Here is a 14657-nt window from a genome sequence, read left to right on the forward strand (position 1 = left end):
AAAGCTGACCGAAAGCTTCCCCAAAGAAGCCTTCAATCAACACCGTGTAGAAAGAGTCCAGACAGTGTTCCAACCACTTGATCTCAAACCAAGTAGACTCTGTTTAGAAACACTAAAAAAGTGTTTCATTATAAATACGGAAGGAACAAAACATCACTGCATCAGTCCAGAAACTACCAAGAAAACAGGAGGGCAATAAATAGGGAGTTTAGTCCAGTTTGCTCTTTTCTTTTTAAGTCCCACCAACATAATGACCATTATTTCTAGTGCCATTAAATAGATTCAGAATATTGCGCCGTTCCATCCATTCATACATTCACTATCTGGCTGAGTAACCTGCAGAGGCCTCCTCCCTCTGGTCAGCCATTCATCTGATCATCTGAAGGCCATGGTGAAAAGAAGACCAGAGACCAGCCAATGGCAGGACAAGTGGAAACCAGATTCTCCTTCGAATCAAAATCTCCTTTAGTAAAACCTGGTGGCAACAGCAGCACTTACTGAGGTCAGAATGCTAGGACTACATTTCTACTTTGACATAGTGGACATTCCTATCACTTAGTAAGTTAGTGAAGGCATGGTAGGCACTCCATTAACGCTAACTAAGGTGCACTGCACAGCCTATCATTTCCATGGAGTTGTCTTTAATGGGTTCTCCTTGCTCATCGCCCTGGAGACTGAGTTCTTTTCATTTGATACATTCAGTTTTGTCATTTATCTTCCACAGAAGTTCATACCAATAAAGAGACCACATTCTTATGTCTTAGGAAAAAAATTAAGCAAGGAACCATCTCCAAACTCTCATCTGGGGTGTAAAATTATAATATAAACCCACAGTGTAACAGTGTATTGCTTCATCAAAGGTGGTGGAAAAACTATAGGACTCTAAATGCAGGAGCAACTATTAAAACAGCAGAACATAAAACAAGCAACTGGAGTCATTTTCTTACAAAGACTCAACTTGTGGAAGAAAAACGTTAATTGCCATTGCATAAAACACCTGTATGAAGTACAAATTGGTTTTGAGTAACATTAGTAGAGAATATGCCCTAGAAAGTGGAGGTAACTGGATGTAAAAACTCTGGTAGCAATTTAATAGAACAGTCGCAGATGTCAGCTGAGGCCACATCTAATGGGAACGAAAGCCTTGTCAGTGGGGAATTTTGGATGACGCCTGCAGAAATATTACACTGTGCATAAACCAAATTGTATCATTTTCACAAGTGTCGTAAAGATTCATACAGTCAAAGGTCTTTTCTACATACACTTCAGTTCCACAGCAAGAGTGTCATAGAACACCTAAACACAGAAGAGAGCATTCATGCAAGATACCTAACTCCTTGATATAATAATGCATACACTTCAAAATGATTACACTATCATTACACCTAGGGCTTTCTGCAACTACGAGGTGGTGGTCATGGTCAGCACGGCCCTCAGGATGAGCATCTAGAAAGCAGCCACCACCTCCTGTGTGTCTTCTCTTTTTGCGTTTTTTCTTCTTCATTTTTCCTAATCAACTCTGCTGTTGTTGCTGTTTCTTAGCAAAACTGGTAAAAACTAAATTGTAATCGTTGAACATAACACTCTGGCAATCAAGACGTTTAAAGCTGTCAATCTTCTGGGCAAAGAAAGCACTGTGCGACATTTAGAACTCTGATTAACAAACAAGGTGGTCACAACTTTTCCTGGCTTGAAGACTTCCACAACTTTCCTGATCAGGTCGGCATAGGAGGTCTGGCTTAGGTTTGTTTCAAAGCTGCATAAGAGAATTCTGGTTCTGGAGTGATAGTCCAATATGTTCCATCCGATTTCATTCCAGTCATCGAGTAGCCACAAGGATTGACCAGTGTGGCATCAATGACAGAACCTGGTATCAGGTCACGAATTCCACTCTCACGAGTGACATCCTTTGCAGTAACACCATCTTTCATGTAGAACTGGTCCATAACTGCTGGGTCAAGCTCACTCATCAGAATTTCCAGGGTTTGAACTGGCTGACTGATTACTCGGCTCTCTGGGAAATCCAAAGTATACAAGTACCAGCAGTCAGAATTCATGTGTCCCATACAATATGCTGCTCCATTTGGGAAAATTACATTAAGAAACTCGATTTCTTCCTGGAAATTCTGGTGTGGGTACCCTTGGTGAGAAGGCTTCATGAAATTCTTACGAGAATAAAAGAAGCTTTGAATTGAGTCAAACCCACTGTAATCCCTAGCAAGCTTCAACAGGGGAACCAGTGCTTTCGATAAGAGGGTGGTACCACATGTCTTCAAAATGAAACGTCTCTTGGAGACAAACATGCTACTCTCTCTCACTAAGTAGTACATAAGCTTCCTGCTTGTCAGTCTTTGTCACACTTATGATTGAGCACTGCACATCCTTCAAAAGGACATCCCACTCAGATCTTGGGATGGTACGAAGATCCCCAGATCCCTGGCTTGCGTCGGACTGCTGTCTGGAAAAACAGACCTCCAGCAGTTTCTCCGTCCCTTCGAAAAAAATGTGCAGCTTCCATCACCGTGAGAGTAGCGAACAACCAACAACCACAGAAAATCAACTAAATTAAATCTCTTCTCCTCTTGCCGCCGCTGCGGATTGTTCCAGGTGTGTTACTGAAGTTCAGGTTCCTTTTTTTTTTTCCTATAATTTTATATTAACTTTTTTTTTTTTAAAAAAAGGACTAATAAAATTTTCCCGGCTATTTTCGTGAGCGAAAGTTGAACGTGAGTCTGTTGGAAATAGAGGCAGATACAGTTCAGTCTCTTATAGTCCACTGCTTTCCCGTTAGAGAGAGTTGAGCGAGCGCTACCTAATGTCTTTTCTTCTGGCCTTCAGGGCTTCAGTCCTTTCTCCAACCCAAGATGAGATCATGTTTCCCTTCCCCACCCCACCACCCCCCATCCCTTTTCCTACTCAGGTGCCTCCATCCTGTCCCGTCCCCCCTACCCCATTGTGATTGCTTTTTTCTTCCTCCCAAGTGGGATTGAGGCATCCTCACCTGGGCCCTTCAGCTTGTTTACCTTTTTGAGTTCTGTACTTTCTTTATTTTTTGGCCAATATCAACTTATTAGTGAGTACATACCATGCATGTCCTTTTGGCTCTGAGTTACTTTGCTAAGGATGATATTTTCTAGTTCCATCCATTTGCCTGCAAAACTCAGGATTTCCTCGTTCTTAATAGCTGAGTAGTATTCCACTGTGTAAACGAACCATGTTTTCTGTATCCATTCTTCTGTCCTGGGACATCTGGGTTGTTTCTAGCTTCTGGCTGTCACATACAAGGGCACTATTGACATAGTGCAACATGTGCCCTTGTGCCTAGTGGGGCATCTTTTGGGTATATACCTGAGTAATATTGCTGGGTCTTCAGGCAGATCTATTTCCAATTTTCTGAGGAACCTCCAGGTTGACTGGTTGTACCAGTTTGCAATCCCACCAGCAATGGAGGAGTGTTTCTCTTTCTGCACATCCTCACCAACATGTACTGTCACCTGAGGTTTTGATCTTAGTCATTCTGATTGGTGTAAGGTGGGATCTCAGAGTCATTTTGACTTGAATTTCTCTGATCACTAAGGACTTTTAACATTTCTTTAGGTGCTTCTCAGCCATTGGAGAGTCCTCTGTTGTGAATTCTCTGTTTAGTTCTATACCCCATTTTTTTGATTGGGTTGTTTGGGGTTTTGGTGGTTAGGTTCTTGAGTTCTTTATATATTTTGGATATTAGTCTTCTATCGGATGTGGGATTAGTAAAGATTTTTTTTCCCCAATCTGTAGGTTGCCGATTTTTCTTATTGACTATGTCCTTTGCCTTACAGAAGCTTTTCTGTTTCATAAGGTCTCATTTATCAATTCTTGATCTTACAGCGTGAGCCACTGGAGTTCTGTTTAGGAAATTTTCCCCTGTACCAATGAGTTCAAGGCTCTTTCCCACCTTTTCTTCTATTAGATTCAGTATATCTGGTTTTATGTTGAGGTCCTTGATCCACTTGGACTTGAGCTTTGTGCAAGGTGACAAATATGGGTCTATTTTCTATTTTTCTACACACAGACAGCCTTCGATAAAAACAAAACAAAACAGAAAGCTCACATACACAGGGAAATTGAACAACTCTCTACTCAATGATAACTTGGTCAGGGAAAAAATAAAGAAAGAAATTAAAGACTTCCTGGAACTCAATGAAAATGTTGACACAATATATCCAAACTTATGGGACACAATGAAAGCAGTACTAAGAGGAAAATTCATAGCACTAAGAGCCCTGGTAAAGAAACTGGAGAGATCTTACACTAACAACTTAACAGCACACCTCAGAGCTCTAGAACAAAAAGAAGCAAACACACCCAAGAGGAGTAGAAGGCAGGAAATAGTCAAACTCAGGGCCAAAATGAACCAAATAGAAACAAACAGAACAATACAAAGAATCAACAAACCCAAAATCTGGCTCTTTGAGAAAATCAACAAGACAGATAAACCCCTAGCCAAACAAAGTAAAGGGCCCAGAGTCAGTATCCAAATTAGTAAAACCAGAAATGAAAAGGGAGACATAGCAATAGAAACAGAGGAAATTCAAAAATCATCAGATTTTACTACAAAAGCCTAGACTGGAAAATCTAGATGAAATGGATGGTTTTCTAGACAGTTACCACGTACTGAAGTTAAATCAAGAGCAGGTGAACTACCTAAACAGGCCCATATCACACAAGGAAATAGTGTAAGCCATTTAAAACCTCCCAACCTTTGTCTCTGTAACTCCTTCCATGGGTGTTTTGTTCCCAATTCTAAGAAGGGGCAAAGTGTCCACACATTGGTCTTCATTCTTCATGAGTTTCATGCATTGAGCAAATTGTATCTTATATCTTGGGTAAGACTATGCTGGGGCCTAGCAAACACAGAAGTGGATGCTCACAGTCAGCTATTAGATGGATCACAGGGCTCCCAATGGAGGAGCTAGAGAAAGTATCCAAGGAGCTAAAGGGATCTGCAACCCTATAGGTGGAACAACAATATGAACTGACCAGTACCCCGGAGCTCTTGACTCTAGCTGCATATGTATCAGATGGCCTAGTCGGACATCACTGGAAAGAGAGACCCATTGGACACACAAACTTTATATGCCCCAGTACAGGGGAACGCCAGGGCCAAAAATGGGATTGGGTGGATAGGGAAGTGGGGGGGGGGAGGGTATGGGGGACTTTTGGGAGAGCATTGGAAATGTAAATGAGGAAAATATGTGATAAAAAAAAAGTAAAAAAAAAAAAAAAACCTCCCAAACAAAAAAAAGCCCAGAGCTAGATGGATGTAATGCAGAATTCTACCAGATCTTCAAAGAAGACATAATACCAATATTCCTCAAACTATTCTATAAAAGAGAAACAGAAGGAACGCTACCTAATTCATTCTATGAAGCCACAAGTACTCTGATACCTAAACCACATAAGGACTTAACCAAAAAAGAGAACTTCAGACTCAGCTTGCTTATGAATATCCTTGCAAAAATACCCAATAAAATTCTTGTAAATAGAACCCAAGAACACATCAAAACTATCATTCACCATGATCAAGTAGGCTTCATCCCAGGAATGCAAGGTTGGATCAATATATGAAAACCCATTAACGCAATCCACTATATAAACAAACTCAAAGAAAAAAACCACATGATCATCTCCTTAGATGCAAAAAAAAAAAAAAAAAAAAAAGCATCTGATAAAATACAACACCCCTTCATGTCAAAGAATTGGAGAAATCAGGAATTCAAGGCCTATACTTAAACATAATAAAAGCAATATACAGCAAACCAACAGCCCAATATCAATTTAAATGGAGACATACTTGAAGCAATCCCACTGAAATCAGGTACATGGCAATGATGTCCACTCTCCCCATATCTAATCAATATAGTTCTCAAAGTGCTAGCTAGAACAATAAGACAACAAAAGGTGATCAAGGGGATACAAACTGGCAAAGAAGAAATAAAGGTATCACTATTTGCAGATGCTCTATATAAGTGACCCCTAAAATTCCACCAGAGAACTTCTCCAGCTGATAAACAACTTCAGTAAAGTGGCTGGATATAAAATTACCTCAAATAAATCAGTAACCTTCCTTTATACAAATGATAGTCAGGCTGAGAAAGAAATTAGGGAAACAACTCCCTTCACAACAGCCACAAATAATATAAAATATCTTGGGGTAACTCTAACCAAACAAGTGAAAGATCTGTATGATAATAACTTTAAGTCTCTCAAGAAAGAAATTGAAGAAGATCTAAGAAGATGGAAGATCTCCCATGCTCATGGATTGGCAGAATTAACATAGTAAAAATGGCCATCCTACCAAAAGCAATCTACAGATTCAATGCAATCCCCATCAAAATCCCAACACAATTCTTCAAAGACATGGAAAGAACATCAGTGTTTTTTAATCCCTCACTGGACCCTGCATGTTGCAATACCAAACTACCAGGCAACATACACCCACTTGTGCGATAGTGGCATGACTGTTTATGGGAGAAACCAATTCCTCTCTTGACTGGAAGTGAGACCTGCTCCACAGGGGCTACTTCATGCCTGCAACTCTCAACATGTTCAAAAACCATGGGACGTCACAGTCATATTGATACTGTTTTCCTAGAAGGTCACTTTGTCACACTGCATTTTAAATATTGATGTCTATTTCCATAGTGTTGCACTGCTTGCATCATTTGTCAGAGGAGATGCTGATGGCAGCAGGATGTGGTTAATGCAGAGACTGAACCCTGCAAAGCGCTGAGAAGAAAGTGCTCAGCTCTAAATAGGACAACTATCCATGCCCACCTCAACCCAACCCTCAGGACTGAGCAAACACCTCAGATCAGGAAACAGGATGTAAGGGGCGGAGGATGAGGAAGTGTGCTGAGAACAGCTGGCCTCTGCGGGTTCTAAACTCTGTTTATGATAGCTCACTGTACGTCTTGCTGATTCGTGATGCCCAATGGCTTCTAATATGCTCATTTATGAATCTTCTGTCTTGAAGTACCTCATCCATTCACTTGCCCATCATCTAAATAGGGCAGTTAAGGTTGTTATTTTTAGAACTATTTACATTTATTTTCTAGTTATAGGCACAGTGATAAATTCAGAGTTCTATATCTAGATAAAGACTGAAGACTCCTGGTTTCAGAGAAAAGTGAAGAAGCCTTCTGGGTCTTCTGGAGCATGGAATAGCTCTTCACTAGAGAAGAATACCCAAGTGATGGTGTGTCCTCCCCCATTCTGTTAGATTTCATTAAGTACTATCCATAGCCTCCATTTTGAAAAATAATTAATTAAAAAAATTATCTGATACACAGAAACAATTGATAATCTTAATGCGTCATATGGGATTGGGGTGTACTAGTCCTAGCTACTCAGAAGGCTGAGGCAGAAATATCATTGGGGTCTAGGAGTTCAAGGCTAACCTGGGTAACATAGCTGTCGCTTTATAAAAGAAAGAAAGTAACTAAAGCAATTGGAGGGCATTCAGTAAAAAGCCTCTTTTCACTCTTTTGTCTCAACTGTTGGCAACAAACTTGTATTGGGGTGTGTGTGTGTGTGTGTGTGTGTGTGTGTGTGTGGGTGTGCTTCTTCACTTTTCTCTGAAACCAGGAGTCTTCAGGCTTTATCTAGATATAGAACTCTGAATTTATCACTGTGCCTATAACTAGAAAATAAATGTAAATAATTCTAAAAATCACAACATTAACTGCCCTATTTAGATGATGGGCAAGTGAATGGATGAGGTACTTCAAGACAGAAGATTCATAAATGAGCATATTAGAAGCCATTGGGCATCATGAATCAGAAAGACAGATTTTCTTTTTTTTTTTCCCTTTACTTCCTTCCCAAGACCAGTGGGATAGTTGAATGTGTTATTCTCCTGGCAACAGATAAGCACAAGAGTGAGCCAGCCCAATCCTAGCAAATCATTTAAAGACGCTGCCTGAATCACACCTATACATCTACACAAATCACACTCTGAAGTGAAGGCACAGCGGGCCATAGCTGGGTGTAGTGAAGAGGACACTGTCTGTTGACATGGGAAAAGGCTGTGCTAAGGAAGGTCTGAATGGGTGGGGCTGCCGCTGCCATCCAGCACAAACAGGCCCCGTGCTTTACTCAAGGCCCCCACTCTCAGGATATATCCATCCTTCTACAATCACAAGTGCTGCAACAGTGACTGAGTACATATGTCATCTCCCACGCGTGTCACATATCCAAAGCATAAATCCTCGCTAGCGAAACTCTTGATTAAAGAATATGATATGAGCACTTCTAATTTTGATAGTGACTGCCAAAACCCTGCTTAGAGATGATTGACTGTGACAATTTATGTCCCCGCTACCAATGTTGGAATTCTTATCATTTAAAAAAAGTTTTTGCTACTTTCCCTATGAATATATTATCTTTGCATGACTCTGATTTCTACAATTCTTGCTACAAGTAAGACTGACAATCTTTTAATATCAAAGGCCATTTCTATTTTCTTATTTGAACCCATCTGTTCATCTTTTGCCGTTTTGTTCCAGTATTTTCTTTCTTTCAGGGGGAAAAAAAAACCCTTCACAAGCAAAACAAAAGTCTATCGGCTGCGTAATGAAATGAAATGGCTTAGCACTGTAATGAATAATAAAGCCTGTATGAGCTCTCAAAACCACCTATCTTTATTTTAAAAATGTTTTGTATTTATTCTTAGAAAATGTCAGGGGTTGGAGAGAGATGGCTCAGAAGTTAAGAGCACTGACTGCTCTTCCTGAGGTCCTGAGTTCAGTTCCCAGCAACCACATAGTGAATCACAACCATCTGTAATGGGATCTGATGCCCTCTTCTGGTGGGTGTGCCTGAAGAGACCAACAGTGTACACAAACATAAAATAATATCTTGTGGGCATACAATGTCTCTTGGTCATACCCAGTTCTATTTCCTGCTTCCTGCAGCTTGTCCAGACCCTACTCAGCAACATATTTCCCTCCTGATTTTATGTCTTTTTAAAAAAGAACCCAGTACATTCAATTAGTGTCAGACATATGTGCATGGGTGAGGGTTACCTACTGGGGCATGGTAACTTGCCGGTGGCTACTCCCACTGAGGAAGGTGACTCTCCTTCAACAGCCATCAACTACCAGCAGCTCCTTAGCTGGAAGTGGAGCTTTGGGGGGTCCCTTCCCCATTCATACTGGACTTTTAATTACCTTGGTTGTATGCAGGTAACCACAGATGCTGTGAGTTCATGTGTGTAACACCCATGTCATGCACACCAGATTTGAAAATGCCAACCCTATCCAAGGTGGGGAGGACTTGAGCGGTGACATCTCCTATTTTCCATTTGTGGTCATGCAAAATGGGTAAGAACACATTAGTCAGTCAGGCAATTTTGAACAAGGTAAAAATGAATCTGCCGAAGACTCCTTTCAATCCCTTGGTATTTGTCCAGGATACATAAAAATGTTTGTTCATACAGAAATTCAAATGTAAATGTTTACCCTGCCCTGTATGTGATAGTTCCAGGCTGGAAGAATTCATCAAGAGGTCAAAGAGAAGGTCCCATATTCATGCTGCGAAATACTATTCGGCCAGAAAAAAAAAAAAAAAAAAAGCACCGATTCTTCTAACAATAAGCACAAACCTCAAATTTAAAACAAAACAATAGAGGAATATGCCCGAATTTTGGTGCTTTTTGTGTGTCAAATCTGGGTCTCTTAATATGCTAGGCACTTTCTGCTCCTATGATACAGCCCAGGACTCTTCAATGAAAGTTTAGAATTCATTACCACCAAGCTTGGGCATCATGGATGAATTTTGGCATAACTATGCCTCATGTCTATGGTTGCAGATGGTGAGAAGCCTTTCAGTGTCTGAAGAACTGGACAGAGTTGTAGGGACATGTGGTGCTCACACTCAGGCAGACTGCATTACAGCTTTCCGGTCACTGTCTATATATGGAGCCCTGCCCTGGAATGAGCATGGACTGTTCATTGGGCCTCATTGGTTCCAAACCATGCCAATACATGCTACTTAGTAAATATCATTGCATCAATAACTCTTGGCCAAAGCCTGCTGGGGTCATGGGTTCCCTCCAGCAGCTATGATTGGAGTTCAGTAAATGCAACCTACTCTGTGATGCACCTGATTTTCCTCGGCATAAGTCACACTGTACAGCCACGTGGCTTGACCCTACATTGACCTCACGCTCCCTCGTTAATAGCGCTGAGCCTTTTCTTTCACTGCCATGAACATATGATAAATTTCTATTCCAAAATACATGGTCCTTTGGCTGTTATATGGAAGACCCAAACTAAATCAGATAAAATTCTCAATATGTCAGATCTGAGCATTTCAGACAACCCCAGGGCCATCATATTCATCAATGTACTTCAGCTTGTGGAGTCAGATTTGCAGAATACATTAAACATGCACTGAAAACTCTGATGGACACATACTAGACCCCCGCCAGTGAGCCAGAATGAGAAAATGGCTGGCTTTGAGGTAGTTCTATTTGGAAGGTAAAGTGAGGGTACTACAAAAAAAGCACTTTAATAAGTCTTTGTTGTCTGTATTAGATAGAGTTGAAAGAAACTGAATTTGTATGGTCATTACAGTGGCAATACTCCTTCCTAACACTGGGTTGGATTCTTATTCGGTTTGACCCCCATCTTGGTCAAGAACTAAAGAAATGGAGGCTCCTCGGTACTGTCTTCAAAGCAGAATCAACTTGCATTAAAAACTGGGTATGAATATAAGGGCCAGCAAGATGTTTCTGCAGGTAAAGGGGGATTGGTGCCAAGTCTCATGACCTGAGTTCAATCCCCTGGATCCATGTAGTACAGGATATTAAGTAACTACTGCTAGGTGTCCTCTGACTGGCCCCCTCACGCAGTGGCAGGCATTCACCCAGTAAACAAAAGCACCACAATTATTTTTAAATAAGTGGACATGAGGCAACATTACTTAAACATTTGCCATGACTTGCTTTTACAAGACAGTAATTTTAAGCAGGCAAGGCAGGTTCTTCCTCAAACAGGGAACTCCACTGTTTCCCCTCCTCTTTTCGGCTTCCTCACACACAAGCCTGGCTCTTTAGTCTAGAGTTGTTACACTTCATACTATGCATCATTTAAAATATAGATATCCCCTATAATAGCCTATTTCAAAATTAAGCCTGTCTATATTCTCACATCCACAGGGAATAAATTATTCAGAGTTGAGGTCTAACTCTTAGGACATCTGTACACGTTGTTTTCAAATTTTCTGAAATCAGTGTTTGTTTTCTTTTCTTTTCTTTTTTTTTTTTACAACAAATACCATACAAAGTCATGTGTAGTAAATAAAAATGTACCTTCTCACTAAACTGTTAACATATATGACTATATATATGTGTGTGTGTGTGTGTGTGTGATATATATATATATAACTTATATATAATAGATATAATTTTCAATCCAATATTGGGCATGAGCTTATCAGAGAGTTTAAGGAAATAGTAATAAATCTCCACCCACTTACAAATAAGCTATGATTTAAGGGACCTCGCCTCACTATATGGGTGAATGCAGAAACGAACTTCTTTTAATTAATTATTTATTTACATCCCAAATGTTGCCCCTATTCCCCTCCTTTGCCTCTGAGAGGGTGTACTCCCCTCCCTCCCCCCCCCCCCCCGGCATTCCCCTTCCCTAGAGTATCAAGTCTCTAAGGATTAGGTGCATCCTGAGCCAGACAAGGCAGTCCTCTGATACATATATGCCATAGGCCTCAGACCAGCCCATGTATGCTCTTTGGTTGGTGACTTAGTCTCTGGGAGCTCCTAGGGGTCCGGGTTATTTGACACTGTTGGGCTTCCTATACGGTTGCCATCCTCTTCAGTTCCTTCAATCCTCCCCTAACTGTTCCGTAGGAGTCCCTGACCTCAGTCCAATAGAAACCAACGTTCTAACATAGCCTACACTTCACATTAAGAGCCATCACACTGGCAAACAATTCCAACTCCAGACAAGAGGGATGGACACAGGTGAGCTGTGCTGGCACCGTCAACTGAGCGAGCGGCCTGGCTCTCCACGGTAGTTTTGGTCAAGTTCCAGACTAAACAGTCTCTGTTCTTCTCCTGGAGAACAACAAAGCTTTCTTCCTGAAAATTTGCTGTGCTCAAATGATGCCATCCACGTTTGTTGTCGTCTGAGTGGGAAATGGATCTGATTCTAGGCTAAGCTTCAGAGGTTAATCTACAAGAACGCATATTTGAAAGTCATTCAAGACCGAACAATTCTTCATTGTAGGGAGTTGCTGTCTAATTATGGGATTTCTAATATCCTTGGCCTCTTCCCACTAAATGCCAGAAGCTCCCAATTACTGTTGACAACCAGAAAATGCTCCAGAAATATCTGAAATGCCCGGTGGTGGCAGTACCTCTCTGTTTTCGACAAGCACCGGGATCATCTGCTCCTCCACACACCAGCCCAGTCTTTTACCTCAGCTCTATTTTAAGGTTTTTGTTGTTGTTGTTGTTAATCTCCTCTCTCACTTGGGTCTCCAAATTCTTCTCTCTACCCTTAGATTTATCTGCTGAAAATTCCCTGTTCATGTGACCATGTCATTGCCAGTCAAAATCATATGCCATTCCCCCCAGCACTACAGGATAAATCAACCCTTTGGAGGACAACCATATTTAATTTCCTACTGGAAAGGAGCAGAGTTTGAGTCAGGGTCTGATGTAGCTGAGGCTGACCTCAAACTTGCTCTGTAACTCAGGAAGGCCTTGAAATCTTGACATCTCTATTCCTACTTACCAAGTGCTGAAATTACAGGCATGTTCCCACATCTGGCTTGATTTGACCCATTTCAAATTGGATCTGAACATCTCCCTCCTATGTCTGCTGTACTCTTCCTCATACAACATCCAGAACTGAACGTTTCAACTCTTTTGAGCAAGTTCTAACCGATACTTTAAAGCACACCTCAAGCCTCAGGACCTAGTGAATCCTCACATCAGCTTCGTACCAGTTGATCTGACTGGTAGTCGGCTCTTCCACCCAACTGAGTTAACTGAGGGTATCCTAAGGACCACATGAATGGCAGGCAAAAGGTGAGGTCTTAAAGAATTTGTTGAACTAACATTGAGTGACTGCGCTAGCTTCTCGAAGACCTGTGCATTGAACTGTTTTCATTTGCTTCCCACTATTTTCTCGTCCATAAAGAAGCACCTATCCACCTTATTCATGCACTCCAGTCTGACACATCCTTTGAGCTGCTTCTTTAATATGTGTTCCATTTTCAGGATGGACCATTTAGAGACTGCCGTATCCAGGGATCCATCCCATAATCAGCTTCTAAACGCTGACACCATTGCATACACTAGCAAGATTTTGCTGAAAGGACCCAAATATAGCTGTCTCTTATGAGACGATGCCGGGGCCTAGCAAACACAGGAGTGGATGTTCACAGTCAGCTATTGGATGTATCACAGGGCTCCCAATGGAGAAGCTAGAGAAAGTACCCAAGGAGCTAAAGGGATCTGCAACCCTATTGTTGGAACAACATGATGTACTAACCAGAACCCCGGAGCTCTTGTCTCTAGCTGCATATGTATCGAAAGATGGCCTAGTCGGCCATCAATGGAAGGAGAGGCCCATTGGACTTGCAAACTTTGTATGCCCCAGTATAGGGGAATGCCAGGGCCAAAAGAATGGGAGTGGGTGGGTAGGGAAGTGGGGGGCGCTATGGGGGACTTTTGGGATAGCATTGGAAATGTAATTGAGGAAAATATGTAATAAAAATATTAAAAATCAAAAAAAATATGTGTTCCATTTTCAATGAGCTTGAAGACATCTTTATTACATTTGTTAATAGCCCCAACACTACTTTTTACTGACTAGTGAAGATAAATCTATCTTCTTTGACCCATTCTCTAGCTTATATTTTACTTAAATCAAAAAAGGAGACCACATTTCATCCTTCATAAAACAATTTGAAATCAGCTCACAGGAATATTCTTCTGTGAGTAATTTTATTTATTTATTTATTGCATTTAAGACTCATGAAAATATGTTTTGCCTACAAGTATGTCTGTGCACTACATGTGTGCAGTATCTGTGGACCTCAGAAGGGGGTGTTAAATACCCTGGGACTAGAGTTACAGCTGGTGGTGAGCTGCCAAGTGAGTGCTAAGGACTGAACCTGAGTCCTCTGGAAGAGCAGCCAGTGCTCTTAATCATGGAGACATCCCTCCATCCTCCATTAATTGCTGAGATATCACTCCAGCCTCCATGAACAATCTTTAAAAGTTATTCTTCCACCCTCTCTTCACCTTTCTCTTTTTACTTCTTGTGTGCAAGTGGCCTTTGCTGTTCTAAGTGTTAGTTAACGGTTCTGTAACAGATTTGGTTGGTATTCAACACTTGACTTTGTTAGACATTTTTTCAAACTGGAGAGTGTTCCCTTCATCAATTCCTTTGGTAATTTTAGGAGAAGACCAAAAGTAAACTAATTTTAAAGAGCCTTGGTGTTTGTGCTTGTTGGACCTTCAGGCTTCTCTCTGCTGGGTATCACTTAAGGTTGTTAGTATCACTCCTTCCTTCCTTCCTTCCTTCCTTCCTTCCTTCCTTCCTTAATTTCCCTGAAGCCCCAAGATTTACATCAATATTTCA

General features: G+C 41.1%; 1 protein-coding gene across 1 annotated transcript; it reads right to left on the reverse strand.

Annotated features, from left to right (window-relative positions):
- Nucleotides 1–1513: 1513 nt before the first annotated feature.
- On the reverse strand, nucleotides 1514–2518 carry LOC110305903 (S-adenosylmethionine decarboxylase proenzyme 2). The gene is given in 5 exon segments (XM_021178065.3): nucleotides 1514–1620; nucleotides 1623–1760; nucleotides 1763–2315; nucleotides 2317–2502; nucleotides 2504–2518. Coding segments are annotated over 5 exon segments (999 nt in total).
- Nucleotides 2519–14657: the final 12139 nt, after the last annotated feature.

This window comes from Mus caroli, unplaced genomic scaffold (assembly GCF_978045245.1).
Source record: "Mus caroli unplaced genomic scaffold, Mus_caroli_1 scaffold_11, whole genome shotgun sequence".
Lineage (NCBI taxonomy): Eukaryota > Metazoa > Chordata > Mammalia > Rodentia > Muridae > Mus > Mus caroli.